We start from the raw sequence: 18,727 nt of genomic DNA on the forward strand, positions 1-18,727 counted from the left end.
AAAGCAAGACTTAACTCATGGATTTTCAAACAACAAGTTATGATCCACAAGGAAGACTTGACACTACCACATTATGCCTTGATTAATGAGTTATTCTATAATTTTTGTTCTAGAGGTAAAACTTATCCCAAAGAATTTCCTAACAACAATTAATGCCCTTAAATTTGCTTTGATGTAAAAAAAAAAATCCCTTTACTGATAATCCAAAAAAAATATTTATTAGCAAAATATAATAGAAGTTGAGAAAAAAGAGAAAAGAGGTCAAACAAAATAGAGAAATAAAAAAAAAAGACAAGAAAAAAATAATGATTAAGAAAAAAGTGAAGAATAAAAAAAAATTGAGAAAAACAAAATGTGAGGAAAAAAATAAAAATAAAGTTTGAGAAAAATGAAGAAAAAAAGAGAAATGATAAAAAAAAGAGAAAAATAAAGGTTGAGACAAACGAATAAAGAAAAGAGATGAATATATCGATAATGTTTGAGAAAAAAAAAAGAAAAAAAAAAAGGTTGAGACAAATGAATTAAAACATGAAAAATAAAATTAAAGTAAAAATAAAAATGTGAAAATAATAAAAATAAAACTAGAATTTGAGAGATAAATGAGTATGAAAAGTTTAAAAATATTTGAAGTGCAGAGAGGTAAAATTATATTTGTACTGTACTTAAAAGGGAAGGAAGGCTAGTTTCTAAGAACTTTTCTTCTTAAATCAAAAATTCAAAGTGACTACTATTGAGTCTATACCACGTAATTTCCTGCCAAATGTTAAGTCGGTAGGCTTTCTGATATTAGGCACTCTTAATGTCACTTTTAATGATCTTAGGTAGATTTTCAGTACCGATATTAGAAGGCTTTTGCATCTAATGCCTTTCTTGGGATTTCATAATCACATAAAGCCAAATCCAAGCACCTTGTAGTGTAAGCTACACCATTAATCTTAAATATTACTCTTTTATATAAGCAAACAAGCGGAGGACCATCACAGTAAAATTGAGTTGTACTATATGCTTATTGGAGGAATCAAGGATAATTTTGTTATAGTGCCATTTTATGGCATTCTTACAATGAAACACGTGTTTTAAAAGCTTCCTGCAGAACAAAAAAAGAGTAAAACTCAATTTTTTATTACCATTTGCACACCAAACACTGAGCTAAATACTCTGTTTAGTAGGTAGATAACCAATCATATGTAAATTTTCCAAGTGATAAATTCACCTCAAGAACACTGACGACTGTTCTGCAATTAGGTTACTGCTGCACACCGACGATTGGGTTCAATCTTACTTCACTTATTTTCTTTTTGGAACAACAATTTTATCGTAGCTGGGTCAATATTTTGATGCTTTATCAGTACTTTCGCTAAGTTCACTTCAAATTAATGATTATGCATCTGTTAGTATTCTTATTTTGACAATTAAATTTACCTATCTCAATGATTTTTTTCCTTTTCTCCTTAATTCATTTTCTCCTCATGTGTTTCTTTGCTTCTGATTATTTATATGCAGCTATTTTGAATTTTTTTGGATGCCTAATCGGAATATTGAACATGCATGTTCTTTTTTCAATAATGGTGTCAATTTCGTAACGACCGATGCTTTAGTTATACAAATTCTTCAAAGGAATTCGATGACAGTGCTGCTTGTGAAACTCCAATTCATGTTAATACCAAGGCAAGAAAATCCCGGGTGACAATCTCGAAGAGGACACTCAAAAGATGAGTATGCTTAAGTTTTGTTGATTGGTCTTAATGTTAAATTAAATTTTACTCTATTGGTGCAAAGTCTATTATCTATAATAAAATGTTCTTCAGTTGTTTCACTAATTTCCTCAATAATACAAATAGTTGATTTGATTTCTTCTTGGTATTTTTACACTATGTCGGGCTCGACTCTTCAATTCTAAAAGATAAATTTTTATGCCTTCTTTAATGTTTGTCATTGATTTGCTTTCTTTCCAGGCTAATGTTATTCAAAGAGAACCAAATTGCTTTCCTTCAGAGAATAGATTGAATGTTGATGGTGTCAATGATTGCTCTCACCTTATTGCGGAGATGATTGGACTGGGAAGTGATTCAAAGTTTTTTCAAGCCGGTGTAAGTTCTATGTTTGTTCTTCACAACATATCCTTATTTGTTACTTGCTTGAATCTTTGTAGGTTTCTTTAAAATCAATTATTTTGGTCTACAACTGATGTATTGGCTTCATTCCTGCAACTAAATGCAGAAAGAATTTCACTCTTAGATATATTATCTTTCTCTTCTGACTAACAGGTGCGCACCATACTAGATATTAATTGTTGATTTGGTAGCTTTGGTGCCCGCTTACTCTCACTAAAATTGATGTCTTTTTGTGTGGCAACATATGAGCCATCTTGAGAGAGGACTTTCAGCTATCATTGGCAGTTTTATTTTGAAACAGCCTCCACTTCCATCATTGTCTTATGACATGGTTCACTGTGCTAAATGTGGAATCATTTTGGATAGAAAAGGTATTGCTACAGTTGTGCTTTGAGGAAGTATGGTTGCACTCTATGTTCTCTATACGTGGCTTGGGTCATATGGTGAAATTAACACACTTCAAGGGTGAATTGGTAAGTTTCTGCAAATTAATTTTTATAGTATAGTATTTCCAGAGCTTATTGTAATTTATTTAAGATTGATCTCCTAAAATGCAGCGGTAGTTTAGAATTTGATTTCCATGTGAAAATTGAGAAGGGACTTCATTGACACATTCTATAATACGAATTGTAAGGATAAGAAGTTGATAGTTTAGTTCTAATTTGAAAAAAAAAGAAGCAATTTTGCTGACGCTTTGTGTAATATAAATATTGAGAATAAGGAGTTGATAGTAGTTGCGATACCCATGCTTCGCTAATATGGGCAGAAGAGTGTTTGAAGAAAGAGAAAGATAGAGTGTCATTATCTCCATGTAAGTAGCAAGCCACCCCATCAACATTGTCTAGCAGCAAAGGCTATAGGATACCTATGAGGTCTATTATAAAAAGGCCCCCAAGTGGCATATGAAATAATAAAAAAGGAGTGAACTACTTTGCCTGTGGTTGTCGTACGAAAAACATCTGGCATTCTCCGTCTGTATGCGATATTGAGGATGAGAATCCGGATAGACTGTCTGGTATAGCATACAGATTGTATGTGGATTCCCATGTCTAGCGACCTGCACGAATGGTGTAACGACTGCCCCAAGACGGAATTCCGGTTTGTTTTTGAAGGTGATCAAAAAATCCCTAGTAGTGTTTCAGCTTTCCTTTGCTCCCGAGTACAGTTTCCCTGTATGGGTCATATGTGACCTTCACAAACTATGCATGGCTCTATTTTGGTCGTGAGTTTGTCTTCTGCTCAACCTCTCCTTGGTTTCGAGTATTCTTTTAGGTGGAGCCTTGTTCTTCTATTTCAGCACGTTGTTGGCCTTTATCCCTTCTTTCCAAGCTAAGTTGCTCTGACTCTTCAAAAATATTGCCACATCCGTGTCGGATCCTTAGAAAATACACTATATTTGATGGATCCGACATGCACCCATTGATATTTTGTAAGAGTTCGAGCAATATAGCTTCCAAGCACCTTCCAAGAATCCAAGGTGGTGATTGAAGTAAAGTCGTTAAACTCCTTAGCTCGGTTCAGTGTGCAAGTTCTTGAGGCATCTTGGGACGTATCATGGCTCCACTCTTTTTTTTCTAAAGCAGTAGGATTTATCTCGAATGTATAGGCTATTCTGCAGAATTCGTATGGATTGGAACCATACGAATGATTACATGTTTCAACAATAATATACCCAATGTATTCCCACATAGTGGGTTCTGGGGAGGGTAAAGTGTACGCAATCCGTACCACTACCTCCGAAGAAGTAGAGGGGTTATTTTCGATAGCCCCCGACTCAGGAATGAATGATTGTATGTTTAAACAAGTATTTTTGCTTTCTATGACAACAGAAGGATTAGTGAGTATTTAGTTTTGCTTCTTTGGCTTAACATATGCCCACTATACATATTCTGCAGCATGTCACTACTGAAGACAAGGACTTGGAGCAACAGGATGAAGATTCAACTACCAATAAGGTGACTTATCCATGTTATCGTTACATATTTTTATTAGTTTTACACTTGAGAATGATGTTTTATTTGAATTATGCAAGCATATGTTAATCGTAAGCGAGTTCAAGTCCTTCTAAATTATTAATAATCAAAAAACAGCAGGAGGGAGGTACAGTGTACAAATACCATTTTTTGCTTTGGTTTGAAAGCATTTGTAAAACTAAGTGTACAATTATATGAGTCTTTATGGTTTCAAGAAATTTTTGTTCCTGCTAATAACTTTATAGTGTTGATATGTGTTGAATGCATTTCATGATGATAGCCGGATATTTTCATAGAGTTGGTTTTCATGTTATGTTATGTTGTGCGTTCTCTTCTCTGTAATGATAATCTACACTGGATTGGCAGATAATTGCTTCATGAAATTTGCGGCTTCAGTTGGATAAAACATTTGCTATTTGTTTCGCTTCTCGGTAATAGTGTTGGAAAGTGAATTATAGATGATGACTTAAATATTTGATCTCTCCAATGAATTCTTCTAAGTTTCATAGAGGTTTACTTTTGTCATGGATCATGTCAATCACTCATCTATTGCTACATTTAGGTTGAGATTCCTTCGGAAACAATCTCTCTACCTCCACAAGGTAATGCTCCTCTTTTGAGATTAATGCAGGATCTTCATTATTTTAATATTCATTTTGCTTTTTGGTCGCAGTCCTCCTACATTTGAACTATCTTTTGGGGTGTGAGTTAGGCCTAAAGTGTAATTTAACATGGCATCAGTTTCGGACTTCCATGCGGATATGTGAAATACTCCCGGTCTAACTGTGCATGCTCTGCAAAATAGTGAATCCTTGGAACCATGGATAAAGCACATCTTGATCTAGGCGTGAGGGGGTGATGAATAGAATGATCCCACATCGTACCAGGGTGAGATCCTTGGACGAGTAAATACATTATCTCCCTACGTTACTATTTAATTTGTCATTTGTTACTAAAAATGTAATAATTGTGTAACGAGCAGTTTAGTTTTCGGATTGTGGTTGTTTTGTTTGGATGTTTAGATGAGGCTATAAATCTGTTTGACGAGGTGATTACTTATTTAAGGATTGTCAACAAGATGTAGTCTTTCTTATTTTTCAATTTTGGAAATGGGTCAATTTAATGTGCTTTGATATCGGTCAGGTCGAAATGACAGGTTATAACTACTGGTATTTGTTTAGAGGGTCTATCGGAAACCACCTCTCTATCTCTACGAGGTAGGGGTAAGTCCGTGTATAGTGTACACACCCAAGACCCCTACACTGGGTATGTTGTTGTCTGTTTAGAGGAAACAAGTTTTATTCTTTCATAACAGAGCATAATAACGAATTATTTTTAATATACTTTAAGAAGCATTTATTTTGATTGTGCTTTTATCGAGATTTTTGTTGATATATTTGTATAGAATGGAGGCCATAAAGAAGCATCTTCCTGTCTCTAGGCAAGAAAGAGAAGAAGAGCTTAAAAAAATTATTGTGAGATTCGAGGAAGAGATTTATACTGCTGCTACAAGTCATATATGTAGTCATGTCTCTGGCGTTTTCATTGCTACAAGGTACTTATCGGTAACACGATGGAATCATATTAAACATGAAGTTATGAAGTTTTTAGTAAAGCAGTTAAAATTATTGACCTAAAAAAGTAGGAGTATTATTGTCCACTAAATATGTTGGCTAGCAACTAATTAAATAGAGAAAAGACTGCAGATATGTACTTTTGGATCACCCTTGGTCCCCTCTTTGATGGTGCTTCATATACTTATGGATCAAGCCTTGGTCCTCAAACCATTCGAACAAATAGAAACAAGACTTGTTCTGGACTTCTTCTGCACCGTCCTCTATCACTTCTTCCTCAATTATTTGATCAATCCATATTAGCTAAGCTAAAATTACGCATGCTAATACGCATAAATCGCTTTACACTTCATTTACGTAAATATAAGTGAGGCAAGTTTCTTTGTTTGATTTTCTTATGTTTTTGGTATGCCTTTCCCCCCAAAATGTAGAATAACAATAATTTTATTCTATTAAAGTTACAAGAATATAACTGCATATAATTTAATGCCTTACATTATTTGGGGATTTGTTAATAAATTAACCAAAATTATTAACTTAATCATGCATCAATGAATGTTTACACACAGTGCTAGATAATTAGCTTCAAGTCTAGACTTAAAAAAATAGCAGTTATAATTTTCTTTGTTGGTACAATTTCTGAAAGGAGCTATGGTGTATCAATTAGGAGTGAAGAGCAGGCTAAACTCTTGAAAACATGATAACAGAGAGGTCAAAGGTTTACTCTTTTATGATTTTGTATAGTTTAAACCATCCCACAATATCGTTGTTGAAAAATGAGTTAGTAGTAATATACAAGATGGTAATATAACCATGTGAGAAGATCTACCATAAAATTCACATGAATATGCTACTGATTAAGTAAATTTTATATTTTGGTCTGTGCATTTTGGTGACAATTATAAATTGTCTTTGACTTTTTTTTTTTGACAGATTTTAGAATCATTCATTGCACAAGAATGAGTTGGATTTTGCTCATGGTGTTAAGACAGATGAAGTGTTAGGGTGGGTTATGAACTTTTTTTCCGAACTATGGATAAGAAAAGTTGTAATTAATAAACTACAATACTTTAAACTGTGAATATAAGAGAATGGTATGACTACTGCACGTTTGAGCTTTATTGTTATGGATAAGTTGTAATGGACTGTGATACTGTTGACTCAGTTATAATTCTTTTACACACTTTCTAGCTAATGAGATTATCCATTTTATTAGGTTAGAATTGTCATTACAACGATGGGTTATGTGAACAAGTATATGATTGTTAACTTTAACTTGGGTGGGAGGTCTACGACGCGTATACTTTGCTTCTAACGATTCTAAATAATATGTACTTTGCTTCATTCATCCGATGCTAAGTCATCGGAAGATTTGTATCTTTGTAAGTTTTTACTATAGATATTGCTATCATTATTTCTGATTATTAACTATTATTATCTGCAAGAGCCTATTATTGAGCCCGTGCTGTGCACGAGTCATACCCATCAAGTACATTTATATACAAAAAATAGAATCATGACATCAACCAATAAGCAAATTGAAACCATTACTTCAAAAAAAATTTATTACTGCTAAATGATTTAAAGGTCTATCTGGTGTTAGAAGTTACAAAAATCATAACCAATTAAATTTTTGTGAATTTCTTCTCCCTAAGTGTGTATTTTTTGTGTTTACCTTCCAAATAAAAATTATATGACGTATATTTTCTCTATATCATATTAGTTGATTTTTTGATTTTTTAACTAAAAATATTTATTTTAATTTAGTTATCCCATTTATGAAATCAAAAAAAAAAAAAGAAAATTTATGTTCTTTCAAGATTATTCCTATTATTAAATGACTACATAAAGTGTATAACTCACATTTATATTTTCAAATCATAATTAATAAGATTAATTTGATAAAATAAATACCTAATTAATATTTTCTTAATTAATATGACAAGTCAATGAGGATCAATTAATACAAAACGGAGAGAGTAGATAACATTGTGATTGCGCCACTACCACTTTTATTGTGCTTTGTACTTCTTTTTTTTTTTTCGAGGAAAAAACCAAATTTGCTTTTAGACTATTCAAGATTCAGACTATTTTGTCATTTCTTAAAATTTTGCTCTAATAGTACTCCTCTCTTGAGGGAAGAGTTTTAATTTTGCGCTCGACCCTTAGCAGAATTAAAATCTAAGAACAAGTTTATTGTAAAAAGTTGAGATCTTAAATTTTTGAACAATGCATGAGCAAAATTTGAACCTTATCTTAGAGTTTTTGTTGTCATTTTCTTACTAAATTCAAGTGTTATTTTTCTTGTAAGGATAATAAAAGTAATAAGATAATTACTATTACTTTTGCTTTTCCTCAAAGAAAAAAAATACTAATTCTTTTTCATATTTGTTTTGATTTATAAATTATAAGTTTCCGAATGACGCCTTCTTAATTTTGAGCTCAATACCTTTCCCCTTTCTTTTCTACAATTCAGATGTCCGACGAATTTATGCACACCTAATATCGTTGAAGTGCATCTTACTTTGTTTCAATAGCAGACAACTAAGATTCAAACTCAAATATCTTAAGACTTCTTATATATTTTAGGAAAAATGATTAAATTTACTCCTTTATTTCAAAAAAAAAAAAAAGTCTAAATATATTAATATACCCGTTATTATATTTTGAAATTAAATTTATCCTATCTGTCATACTTTGGGGCTAAATTTACCTCTCTACTTTAAAAAACTGGCTAAATATATACTTCTTCATACTTTGAGGTCAAATTTACCCTCATTGTGAAGAAAATTTTAACATGCACCCCTTTCTTTAATAGAAAAATCCAAATCAGCGTTAAATGTTCCATTTTTTAAAAATAAAATACGCTCTAATCTAACTCGTTCGACCCGACCTGAGCAAGAAAAAAACACATACAAATATACCCCCTCAGTTCTATTGATCAAATTTTTTCAACGAAATTAATCCACTTGATATTTATTAATGCATAGCTCATGAAAAATGGATTTGCATCAGTGCAAATGCAAACAAATATATCCCTCCCTTAGTTTATGAATCTGTATCAATGCAAATCTCATGAAAAATAGCGGCAGTCAAATACAACAGATTAGACCCACTGAATGTTTTTCTGGATGATTGAGTTAAGAAGTCTCGTTGTATGTCAATTGTGACATCTCTTCATTCTTCTGTCTTTATATATACAATTTGAATCTCCACAAAATTTTCATTATGTCATTTACTAAGAAAACTTATCCACTGATTCTAAAATCTAGATAATTTAAAAATTCGAATATAACTAGAATCAGAACAAAATTTGTAATAGACATTTTCTCTACTCCAATGGTTCTATGTTATTCCATTCCATTTTAGTTTTTGTTCATCTATAAATAATATACTAGTGTTGCACGTTAAAAGAAAATTACATTTGTTTATTGAAAAATTTTGACCAACAGAACTGAGAGAGAGTTATATTTATTTGTGTATTTTTTGTGGGTTGGATCGGACGGATTAAATTAGGATGTGTTTTATTTTAAAAAAATGAGTCATTTAACGTTGATTTGGATTTTTCTATTAAAAAAAAGGTACATGTGAAAAATTTCTTTAAAACGAGGATAAATTTGACCTAAAATATGATATCAAAGATAAATTTAGCTCCAAAATATGATGACAAGAGTAAATTTAAACCTATAATATATTTAATCTTTTTTTAAAATTGAAAAGTTAATTTGACCCATTTTCCTATATTTTATTAACCACTAATTCACATTCTTCAGTGCAGTGCTCTAAACTTACTAAAGTACTCGAAGAAATTAAGCAAAAGAGCAATCATGTGATCCTTCTTTCAGAAATAAATGCACTCATTTTTTGTCTTTTAAAAAACACTAGCCATGTAAATTAATACTTTTCTTATAAAGTTTACCCTCACAAAAAAAACACAAGACCAAACATCGGTCAAAATTCAAGAAAAGAGAGGTAATAGTAGACTAGTAGTATTGCACTAATTAGGGACCAACCCCACGAGAAGAGAGGACAGACAAATGAGAAGAAGACATTATCAAGATTCAGCCAAAATTGGTAGGTCCTAGCACGATGTACACACATGCATCCCCCACGAGTCCTGTTCCCACTTCCTTCACTTCCTAGATTTCATTGTTTATTACTTGTATTCCTTTTTAAAAAAATCGTTAAATTACTTATTTATTTATTTATTCTGTTTTATTATTTCCCTTCTCAAAAGTCTTATAAATACCCCTTCAAATACCTATTTAACTCCATCCTGCACAGGAATTAAGAGCTACCCCAAAAAAAAAAAAAAACATTTGAAGTGTGAGTGAGAAATAAGATAGTTGCAAGATGGAGACTTTCCCAGTTGTTAACATGGAGATGCTTAACACTGAAAAAAGGGCTGCAACATTGGAGAAAATAAAAGATGCTTGTGAGAACTGGGGCTTCTTTGAGGTAACATTAAAGTTTAAAATATGTTATCTTTAAAAAGATATGTTTTATGCACTGGTACCATGACATTTTACATAGCTGCTAGTTACAATTTTTGTCAGATATTAATTATTCTCATATTACAATTGTGTAAATATTTTATATACCATTAGTGCACAAAACTTAAACTCGTTCCCAGTTTACATACTTATTATTCCTATATTTGTGTATATATGAAGGTGATAAATCATGGGATCTCTCATGAGCTTCTGGACACAGTGGAGAGGTTCACAAAGGAGCATTATAAGAAGTGTATGGAACAAGGATTCAAGGAAATGGTGGCAAGTAAAGGCCTTGAAGCTGTTCAGACTGAGATTAATGATTTGGACTGGGAAAGTACTTTCTTCTTGAAACATCTTCCTGTTTCAAACATCTCAGAAGTTCCTGATCTTGAAGATGATTACAGGTCTAAGGGATCTCCATCTTTTGTTCTTTATATTAATTGCTTAATATTTAGTTTTTGTCATAAAAAGAAACTGTGCTCCTCTACCAAAAAAAGAAGAAGAAAGAAACTGTGCTCCAACTATCTGGGATTTTTCAGGTCAACTTTGTCTATCTAATTTAACCTGTATATCTCGGACCACAAGTATATCTTATGCTTAATAACCACATTCCTTAGCCATATATAAGGGTAACTTTTCTCCTTTGGATCTGCTTCTACCACCAGGGCAGAGCTAGAGAATAAAATACGGGCCCAATAGTTTTGATAAAAACCTTGTTTATGTGTTAAGCTTTTTACTTAATCATGTATAAATAATTTCTTCGAAAATAGTGATCCATCCTTTCTCCGCACGATGCGCATAGCAGGAGCTTTAGTGTACCAAACCGTCCTTAAGTTATTCGAAATTCAGTAAGCTGCCTTTTTTAAAATTCAGAACCCATTAACTCAAAATTCAGGCTCTGCATTTTGTCCACCACAGGCAGATCAAGGACGGAGTTTGCAAATTGCACTGAACATATTACTATCGGCTCAAATTACATGTACATATAAAATAAACAGGGTAGCCCGGTGCACTAAGCTCTCGCTATGCGCATGTACCTATAAAAATAGTACTCTCTCTGTTTAAAAAGGAATGACCTACTTTGACTTGGCACAAAATTTAAGAAAATAAAGAAACTTTTGAACTTTATGGCCTTAAATTAAAGTTGTGTCAAATGTACCAAAATCTCCTTTAATCCTGTGGTCCTAAATATGCTATGTGGAAAGTTGAAATTAAAGTATTGTAAAAAAAAAAAGGTCAATCTTTTTTAAACGGACTAAAAAGGAAATTAGGTCATTCTTTTTTAAATGTAGGGAGTAACTTCATACTAATGGAACTGTGGATTTGAGTTTGGTTTGTGCTTGCTTTGCTGACTTAAGATGAAATATAACAGGAAAATCATGAAGGAGTTTGCAGCTAAGCTGGAGAAACTAGCAGAGCAACTGTTGGACTTGCTCTGTGAAAATCTAGGACTTGGGCAAGGTTACTTGAAGAAAGTCTTTTATGGCTCAAAGGGTCCTACTTTTGGCACCAAAGTTAGCAACTACCCACCATGTCCCAAGCCTGATCTGATTAAAGGCCTCAGGGCTCACACAGATGCTGGTGGCATCATCCTTCTATTCCAAGATGACAAAGTCAGTGGTCTCCAGCTACTCAAAGATGGTAAATGGATTGATGTTCCTCCGATGCACCACTCCATTGTCATCAACCTTGGTGACCAACTTGAGGTATCCGAGGATTTAACCTTATATGCACAGATGATTTTAAAGATTATATACTATATATCAGTGTGATTTAACATATAGCATCATGTTTTCTTGTATTTCAAGGTCACTAGTTCAGGTTTAGCTCCTATACTCGGACATTCCTGACAAACTTTACTCTATTAGATCATCGGAAAGATAAGTATACATAACCCTCTTAAGGAGTTAGATCAGAAACCTGAAAATAAGGTAGGTTACCTGGTATGACATAATGAGATATATTGACAGTGTAAAAAGAATTTACTCATTACATGTAAGTTAAATCATTCTTGCTTCACTAAATATGGCCAATTACCTATCCCTTAGATGATCTGATGATGTAAAATTTGTTTATGATGTCAGTCTAAGAGCTAAATTCATTAATACAACACCAAGGCAAAGTCACTAAAATAAGAAGATAAATTTACTAATAATGTTGATTTGTGTTTTATATGGCTTTTAGGTGATTACCAATGGAAAGTACAAGAGTGTGGAGCACAGGGTGATTGCTCAGACTGATGGAAACAGAATGTCCTTAGCTTCGTTCTATAATCCAGGGAGTGATGCTGTCATTTATCCAGCACCAGAATTGTTGGAGAAGGAAGAAAAAAAGAACACAGTTATATATCCCAAATTTGTTTTCGAGGACTATATGAAATTATATGCAGGTCTCAAATTCCAGGCTAAGGAGCCAAGGTTTGAAGCAATGAAGACTCTGGAAACTGCTGTCAACTTGGGTCCAATAGCAACAGCTTGAGACAGTGTTAAGTCAACTTTGATGGAGTATTAATACCTCACTAATTAATGGGAATGGGAAGAAAGATGGTTTAGTACTAAGATAATCATGTGGTAATAATTTGTTAATGTTAAGGTTAATTAGTGGGTGCTTTTTCTTGCTTTGTGCAACTTGGGTTTTCTTTATGTACTGTTGTCTGGTAGTGTGATGTCTTAAGAGGAGTTTATTGTAAAGTTTTCCGATTTCTAATGAAATCTTTTAATTCTCAGCAAATGAGTGATTTATAGTGTCAAATTATTCGAACAACCAGATCATTTACAAGGTAAAAAGTAACCTGATAAAAATAGTACTCCCTCCGTTCCATTTTACTCGTCCCAATTTGATATTGCATATTGATTAAGAAAAATAATTAATAACATGACTATTTTACCATAGTACCCCTATTAAATATTGTTTACATTTTAATTTGGAGATAAAACAATTAATACTAAGGGTAAAAAAAGAAAAAAAGTTGTCTTGTCTTGATTAATGAAAAATAACAAGTAAAATGAGAAATCAAATTAAAAAATTTGGGACGAATAAAATAGGACGGAGGGCGTTCTAACATGTCCAAAATTTATAGTGCAAAAAATAAATAAATTTATAACTCAATCCTAATATGGTTTTATACTTGATGCTAAACCTGTCAAGTGGGTCGGGCTGACCCGTTTCGGCTTGCTAAGCCCGGTCTGTGTAGGTGGCCCAGCCCGGGTTGCTGGACTGTCGATCCTGGGATGGATCGTCTACATTGACAGGCCCGATGGACCGACCCAGTATCAAAATTGCACCAGGCCCACCGATTACCAGCCCGACCCGACAACTTGAATTTTTTTTATTTTTTTAAATAAATGAAATCTGGTTGTTGGGTTGGTGGCCAATTGGACCGTTAGACCCAACGGCATTATAGCCGTTTGGAGTCTACAACGGCCAATTGCCACATTTTGGCAATTTTATTTTTTTAAAAAAATTAATTCAAAAAATTTTCTATAAATACCCCCAATTCAAAATTCATTTTTCACACAACTCACAATCTCATTCTCTCAATCTCTCTCAAATATTTTAATTATCTTCTAAAATGCTCAATTTTATTTTTAATTTTGCAATTACAAATATCAAATGAAATTTTTCTAAAATTGCAACCTTTGGGTACTTTCAAAATTTGATATTGTCGTTGTATCTTACTTTTAATTTTTAATTAGTGTATTAATTGTTGAATATTTATTTTTATTATTTTTGTGTATTTTGAATATTTTTTAGTTTAATTTATAATATGGATACAATAAGAAACTTCGGTAAAAGTGTCAAAAAAATTTATCCCGAAAGTGGTAGTGGTAGTAAAAAATGAATTGGTGGCAGTTCCGGTAGAGGTAGTTCAAGCACTAGATATACCCGTGTGCCTCCGGTACAAGTTAGTCAACCTTTTGAGAAAGAAATGAGTGTAAGTGTTGAATTATACAGAAGAAGAGAATGAGGTAGACGCGGTTAATTTAGATGAAGATGATGAAAATATTGGTGAGACACACGAAGTCAGAACTGCTAATGTTAGATCCGAATCGGTTAATCTTCCTCCCTGTCCTTTCCGTCGTGCCCCTGCAAGATCTCGTTGAAAAACTAGTATTGCATGGAGATATTTTGAAAGTAGAAGGAGAAACTAAGGTGCAATTATATATGAGCATAAAAACGAAGACAATAAAGGGGGTACGGGTTCGTTGATGAGACATTTAAAAGATAAACAAGCAAGGGAGTTAACTATTGCACAAGGTGATGAGACTGTTGGTGGGCCAGCACAAACTAGATTGAACCCAACAACCGTTCAATTAGTTAAGAATTATAATAAAATGAAGGACCGGGGAGAAATAGCGAAAATGATAGCTGTGGGTTGTTTGTCTTTCACTTTTGCTTCTTCGGATGCTTTTATTCATTATATTCAAATAATTTATAATCCTATGTTTATCGGTATTCCTAGAAGTACTTGTCAGACCAATTTTTTTAGACTCTATGCACAATATATTAATTATTTATCTGCGTTATTAAAAAATATTCAATGTAGAATTGCTCTAACTTCTGATCTTAGTCGTGCTGTTAACAAAAATGATTATTTAACAATTACTTGCCATTGGATAGATAATAATTTTGTTATGCAAAAACATATTCTGACATTTTTGTATGATGAAGATCGTAGACACACTGGAAGATTTATTTCTGAATCTATTTCTAAAGTTGAAAAATATTATGGTATTGAAAGAAAAGTTTTATGTATAATTTTTGATAATGCATCTAACAACAACGCTGTTGTTGAGTTGTTGAAAGTTGAACTTTCTCCACCGTTATCCAAAATATTTCATGTTAAGTGTGCTTGTCATATATATAATTTAATCGTCAGAGATAGTCTTAAATTTTTTGAGCTTTATATTGAAAAAGGACCGGCTTGCTGTTGGCTTTATTCAAGGAAATAATCGAAAAGCTAGTGTGAGAGAATTTAAAATCAAATGTGAACAAAATAGACTTAGATCGATATTTATGCCTGAAGAATGTGATACTAGATGAAATGCTACTTATACTTATTTAAAAACTTATCTTGCTTATAAAGTTCCTATTACAATGACTTTTAATCAATATTCTGGTTCTTTTATTGAGTGTATGCTACATGATTCTGATTGGGCTGCAATTGATGATCTTGTTAAACTTTTGAAAAAAATTTATATAGCTACGGTTGAATTCTCTGTTGCTTATTATCCTACCGTTTGTAATATTTTAGCTTATTTAGCCGACATTTCATGTTTGCTCAATGAATATAAGAATAAAGAAGGTTACAAAGAAGCTATTAATGCTATGATTGCTAAAGTTAAAAAATATTTTTATCCACTTCCCCTAATTTATTTGATTGGTGCTATAATAAATTCAAGTATGAAATATAATGTTATGGCCGAATTTAGTTCTATTATTTATAATGCTTTGGAGATACAACTTGAAGAAGAACTTTCTTTATTTAGGGCTATGAGTGATGCGAACAGTTATATGGAAGCATTATATAATCATTATGCCGATTTACTTGATGAAGTCATACCGACTAATATCACTCCAACTGTTGCTCTTGAAGAGCCATCATCTTCTAAAAGGCAGACACATAGTAGTTATCCTGATTACTTTTTTGATTTAAATGTTTGAGATAGGGTGCACCCTTCAACACACAAAACAACTTTTCAGAAAAAACTTAAGTATTTTCTTCGACAGCCCATAGAGGATTTTAGAGCAAAGATCTGCGCATTGGATCGATGGAAGAATAATGAAAGACAATATCCAGTTATTTCAAAATTAGCTAGAGATATATTGAATGTTCCAATATCAACCGATGCATTGAAGAATGCTTTTAGTCAGGGACGACAACAACTTGGAGACAACCAACACTCATTGGGAAGCAATGCTATGAAAGTTCTAGTTCGCCTTAGAGATTGGATTAGAGCGGAACGAAGAAATCAAGGAATAGAGGAGAAGCTGAAAGACTCAACACAATCAAGTCCCAATGCATGGTTTAGCCTTTGCCCCTATTGATTTTGACTTTCCTATGACAGTTCTCATTAATATTAACATGCACGAGTTGAAAAAAATGATGCAAACTTTGTAAATTTTTCATTCATGTAAATTATGAGTTTTGGATTATTTTGCAATCAATAAAATACAACATTCATTCACTCCTTACTTATTTTTTTTCATTTAAATTAAAACTTTTAATATATTACTAAAGTACTATAACATGTAATGTATATATCTTTCAACTTTCAAGTGTAAGTAGTATATATTTTACATATATGTATATATATTTTCTATAGACTTTAAAGTAGTATATATTTAACGTATACATGTGTATATGTTTTCTAAAGTAGTATATATATGGTGTGTATATGTTATATGTATATTATTTCAAGTGGTATTTTAAATAGTATATAATATACATATATGTGTATATATTTTCTATAGACTAAAATAGTATATATTTAATGTATACATATGTATACGTTTCTAAAGTAGTATAATATGTAATGTATGTATGTTATATGTGTATATATTTTCTATATACTCTAAGGTAGTATATATTTAATGTATACATGTGTATATATTTTCTAAAGTTTATATATAGTGTATATATGTTGTATGTATATTGCTTCAAGTAGTATTTTAAATAGTATATATATTATATTGTACGTATATATGTGTATATATTTTCTATAAAATCTAAACTAGTATATATTTAATGTATATGTGTATATGTTTTCTAAAGTAGTACACATTTAGTGTATATATGTTGTATTATATTGCTTCAAGTAGTATTTTAAGTAGTATATATATTATATTGTACGTATATATGTGTATATATTTCTATAGAATCTAAACTAGTATATATTTAATGTATATATGTGTATATGTTTTCTAAAATAGTACACATTTAGTGTATATATGTTGTATGTATATTATTTCAAGTAGTATTTTAAGTAGTATATATATATTATATTGTACGTATATATGTGTACATATTTTCTATAGACTCTAAACTAGTATATATTTAATGTATACATGTTTATATGTTTTCTAAAGTAGTATGTATTTAGTGTATATATGTTGTATGTATATAATTTCAAGTAGTATTTTAAGTAGTATATATATTATATTGTACGTATATGTGTGTACATATTTTCTATAGACTCTAAACTAGTATATATTTATGTATACATGTTTATATGTTTTCTAAAGTAGTATGTATTTAGTGTATATATGTTGTATGTATATAATTTCAAGTAGTATTTTAAGTAGTATATATATTATATTGTACGTATATGTGTGTACATATTTTCTATAGACTCTAAACTAGTATATATTTATGTATACATGTTTATATGTTTTCTAAAGTAGTATGTATTTAGTGTATATATGTTGTATGTATATTATTTCAAGTAGTATATATATCATATTGTACGTATATATGTGTATATATTTTTTATAGATTCTAAACTAGTATATATTTAATATATACATGTGTATATGTTTTTTAAAGTAGTACATATTTAGTGTATATATATTGTATGTATATTGTTTAATGTATTTAAAATGTATATAGATGTGTATATATAGTATATGTTGAAAAAAAATGTAAATTCGAATTTTTTCCTTTTTTTAACATTTTGACCGGTCAAAACCGAATTCACGCTAATTGGGCCGGTCCCGATCTATTTCAGCATATTTTACTATCTGGGCCTGGACCGGACCGGCGCGTTAAGAATAACCCGGTACCGCAGCAGCCCAGGAACTGGTAAAAAGAAGTGGGCCGGTGCCGGTTTGAATCGGACCGACCCGGTTGACCGGCATACCTGATGCCTCTTTTGTTAAAAAAGAGAATTTGAATGCAATGACATGCACTCTTTTTCTCCCACTACATCACTAGTGTCATTTTCAGGGGATTCCAATGGTGATTCTTTATGGAAACCATAAAGCTGACATTTCCCAAGAAAAATTCATAGTGTTACTAAACTAGGATGTTTCAACTTCTCTAAATTTTTTTTCCTCCACTCCCTCTGTTTACAACTGTATCACCATTGCTTTCTTAAAATCCTGTAAAGAGAAATGACAATAGAGAGGAATATGTTAGCCGGTCCAACTTTTTGTGAGTGGAGTAATAATTTAATCCCATCAATCTGGACACCAGCCAGTCATCTATACGAAAAATATGGCAAAGGTTTTCGGAACTTACGAAATCTTTTCAACGTTATAAATATCCAGAATTATACAGATATCCATTTACATCTTGACCAGCTCAACTTCAGCACAAACGCCATTTGCCACCCCTAGTTAAACCTCAAGGTATTCTTTACTTAACTAAGGTTATATGGTATCATCATCTCCATTCATGCTCCTTGAAGTCCCATTTGATATGGCTAAATATGAAGGGATTTACGTTATATACAGTAACTGTGACGTGCCACACCCATCTTTATTGATTTCCCAACGTTCTAGATATGTAGCAGATTCAAATCAAGTTTCCACAAGTTAAAATATTGGAGCCAACTTGCTGTCAGCTTTGG

At 31.9% G+C, this 18,727-nt stretch overlaps 2 protein-coding genes across 15 annotated transcripts; both read left to right on the forward strand.

Annotated features, from left to right (window-relative positions):
- The first annotated feature begins 875 nt into the window (after positions 1-875).
- On the forward strand, positions 876-6,851 carry LOC107857535. 14 transcript variants are annotated; one of them, XR_007051936.1, is made up of 8 exons: positions 882-1,390; positions 1,504-2,090; positions 2,221-2,267; positions 2,481-2,587; positions 4,010-4,069; positions 4,454-4,518; positions 4,650-4,689; positions 4,761-5,188. XR_007051936.1 is itself a non-coding variant. In XM_047406313.1 (7 exons), the coding sequence occupies exons 3-7, from the start codon at positions 2,049-2,051 to the stop codon at positions 4,868-4,870; spliced, it is 354 nt and encodes a 117-aa protein (XP_047262269.1). In that variant the 5' UTR covers positions 909-1,390; positions 1,504-1,712; positions 1,956-2,048; the 3' UTR covers positions 4,871-5,188. The 14 variants fall into 14 exon arrangements, 3 of the variants coding, with proteins under 3 accessions (XP_016557811.1, XP_016557808.1, XP_047262269.1); XR_007051934.1 differs by adding exons at positions 5,493-5,642; positions 6,595-6,851 and having other exon boundaries at positions 903-1,390; positions 2,221-2,587; positions 4,454-4,689; positions 4,761-4,975; XR_001670862.2 differs by lacking the exons at positions 2,221-2,267; positions 4,454-4,518 and adding exons at positions 5,493-5,642; positions 6,595-6,851 and having other exon boundaries at positions 905-1,390; positions 2,486-2,587; positions 4,761-4,975.
- A 2,998-nt stretch (positions 6,852-9,849) lies between these two features.
- LOC107857536 (1-aminocyclopropane-1-carboxylate oxidase) lies at positions 9,850-12,887 on the forward strand. The gene is made up of 4 exons (XM_016702327.2): positions 9,850-10,119; positions 10,335-10,561; positions 11,530-11,863; positions 12,342-12,887. Exons 1-4 carry the CDS (start codon positions 10,015-10,017, stop codon positions 12,633-12,635), a joined length of 960 nt encoding a protein of 319 aa, XP_016557813.2. The 5' UTR covers positions 9,850-10,014; the 3' UTR covers positions 12,636-12,887.
- Positions 12,888-18,727: the final 5,840 nt, after the last annotated feature.

Source organism: Capsicum annuum, chromosome 2 (assembly GCF_002878395.1).
Source record: "Capsicum annuum cultivar UCD-10X-F1 chromosome 2, UCD10Xv1.1, whole genome shotgun sequence".
In the NCBI taxonomy this organism is placed as follows: Eukaryota; Viridiplantae; Streptophyta; class Magnoliopsida; order Solanales; family Solanaceae; genus Capsicum; species Capsicum annuum.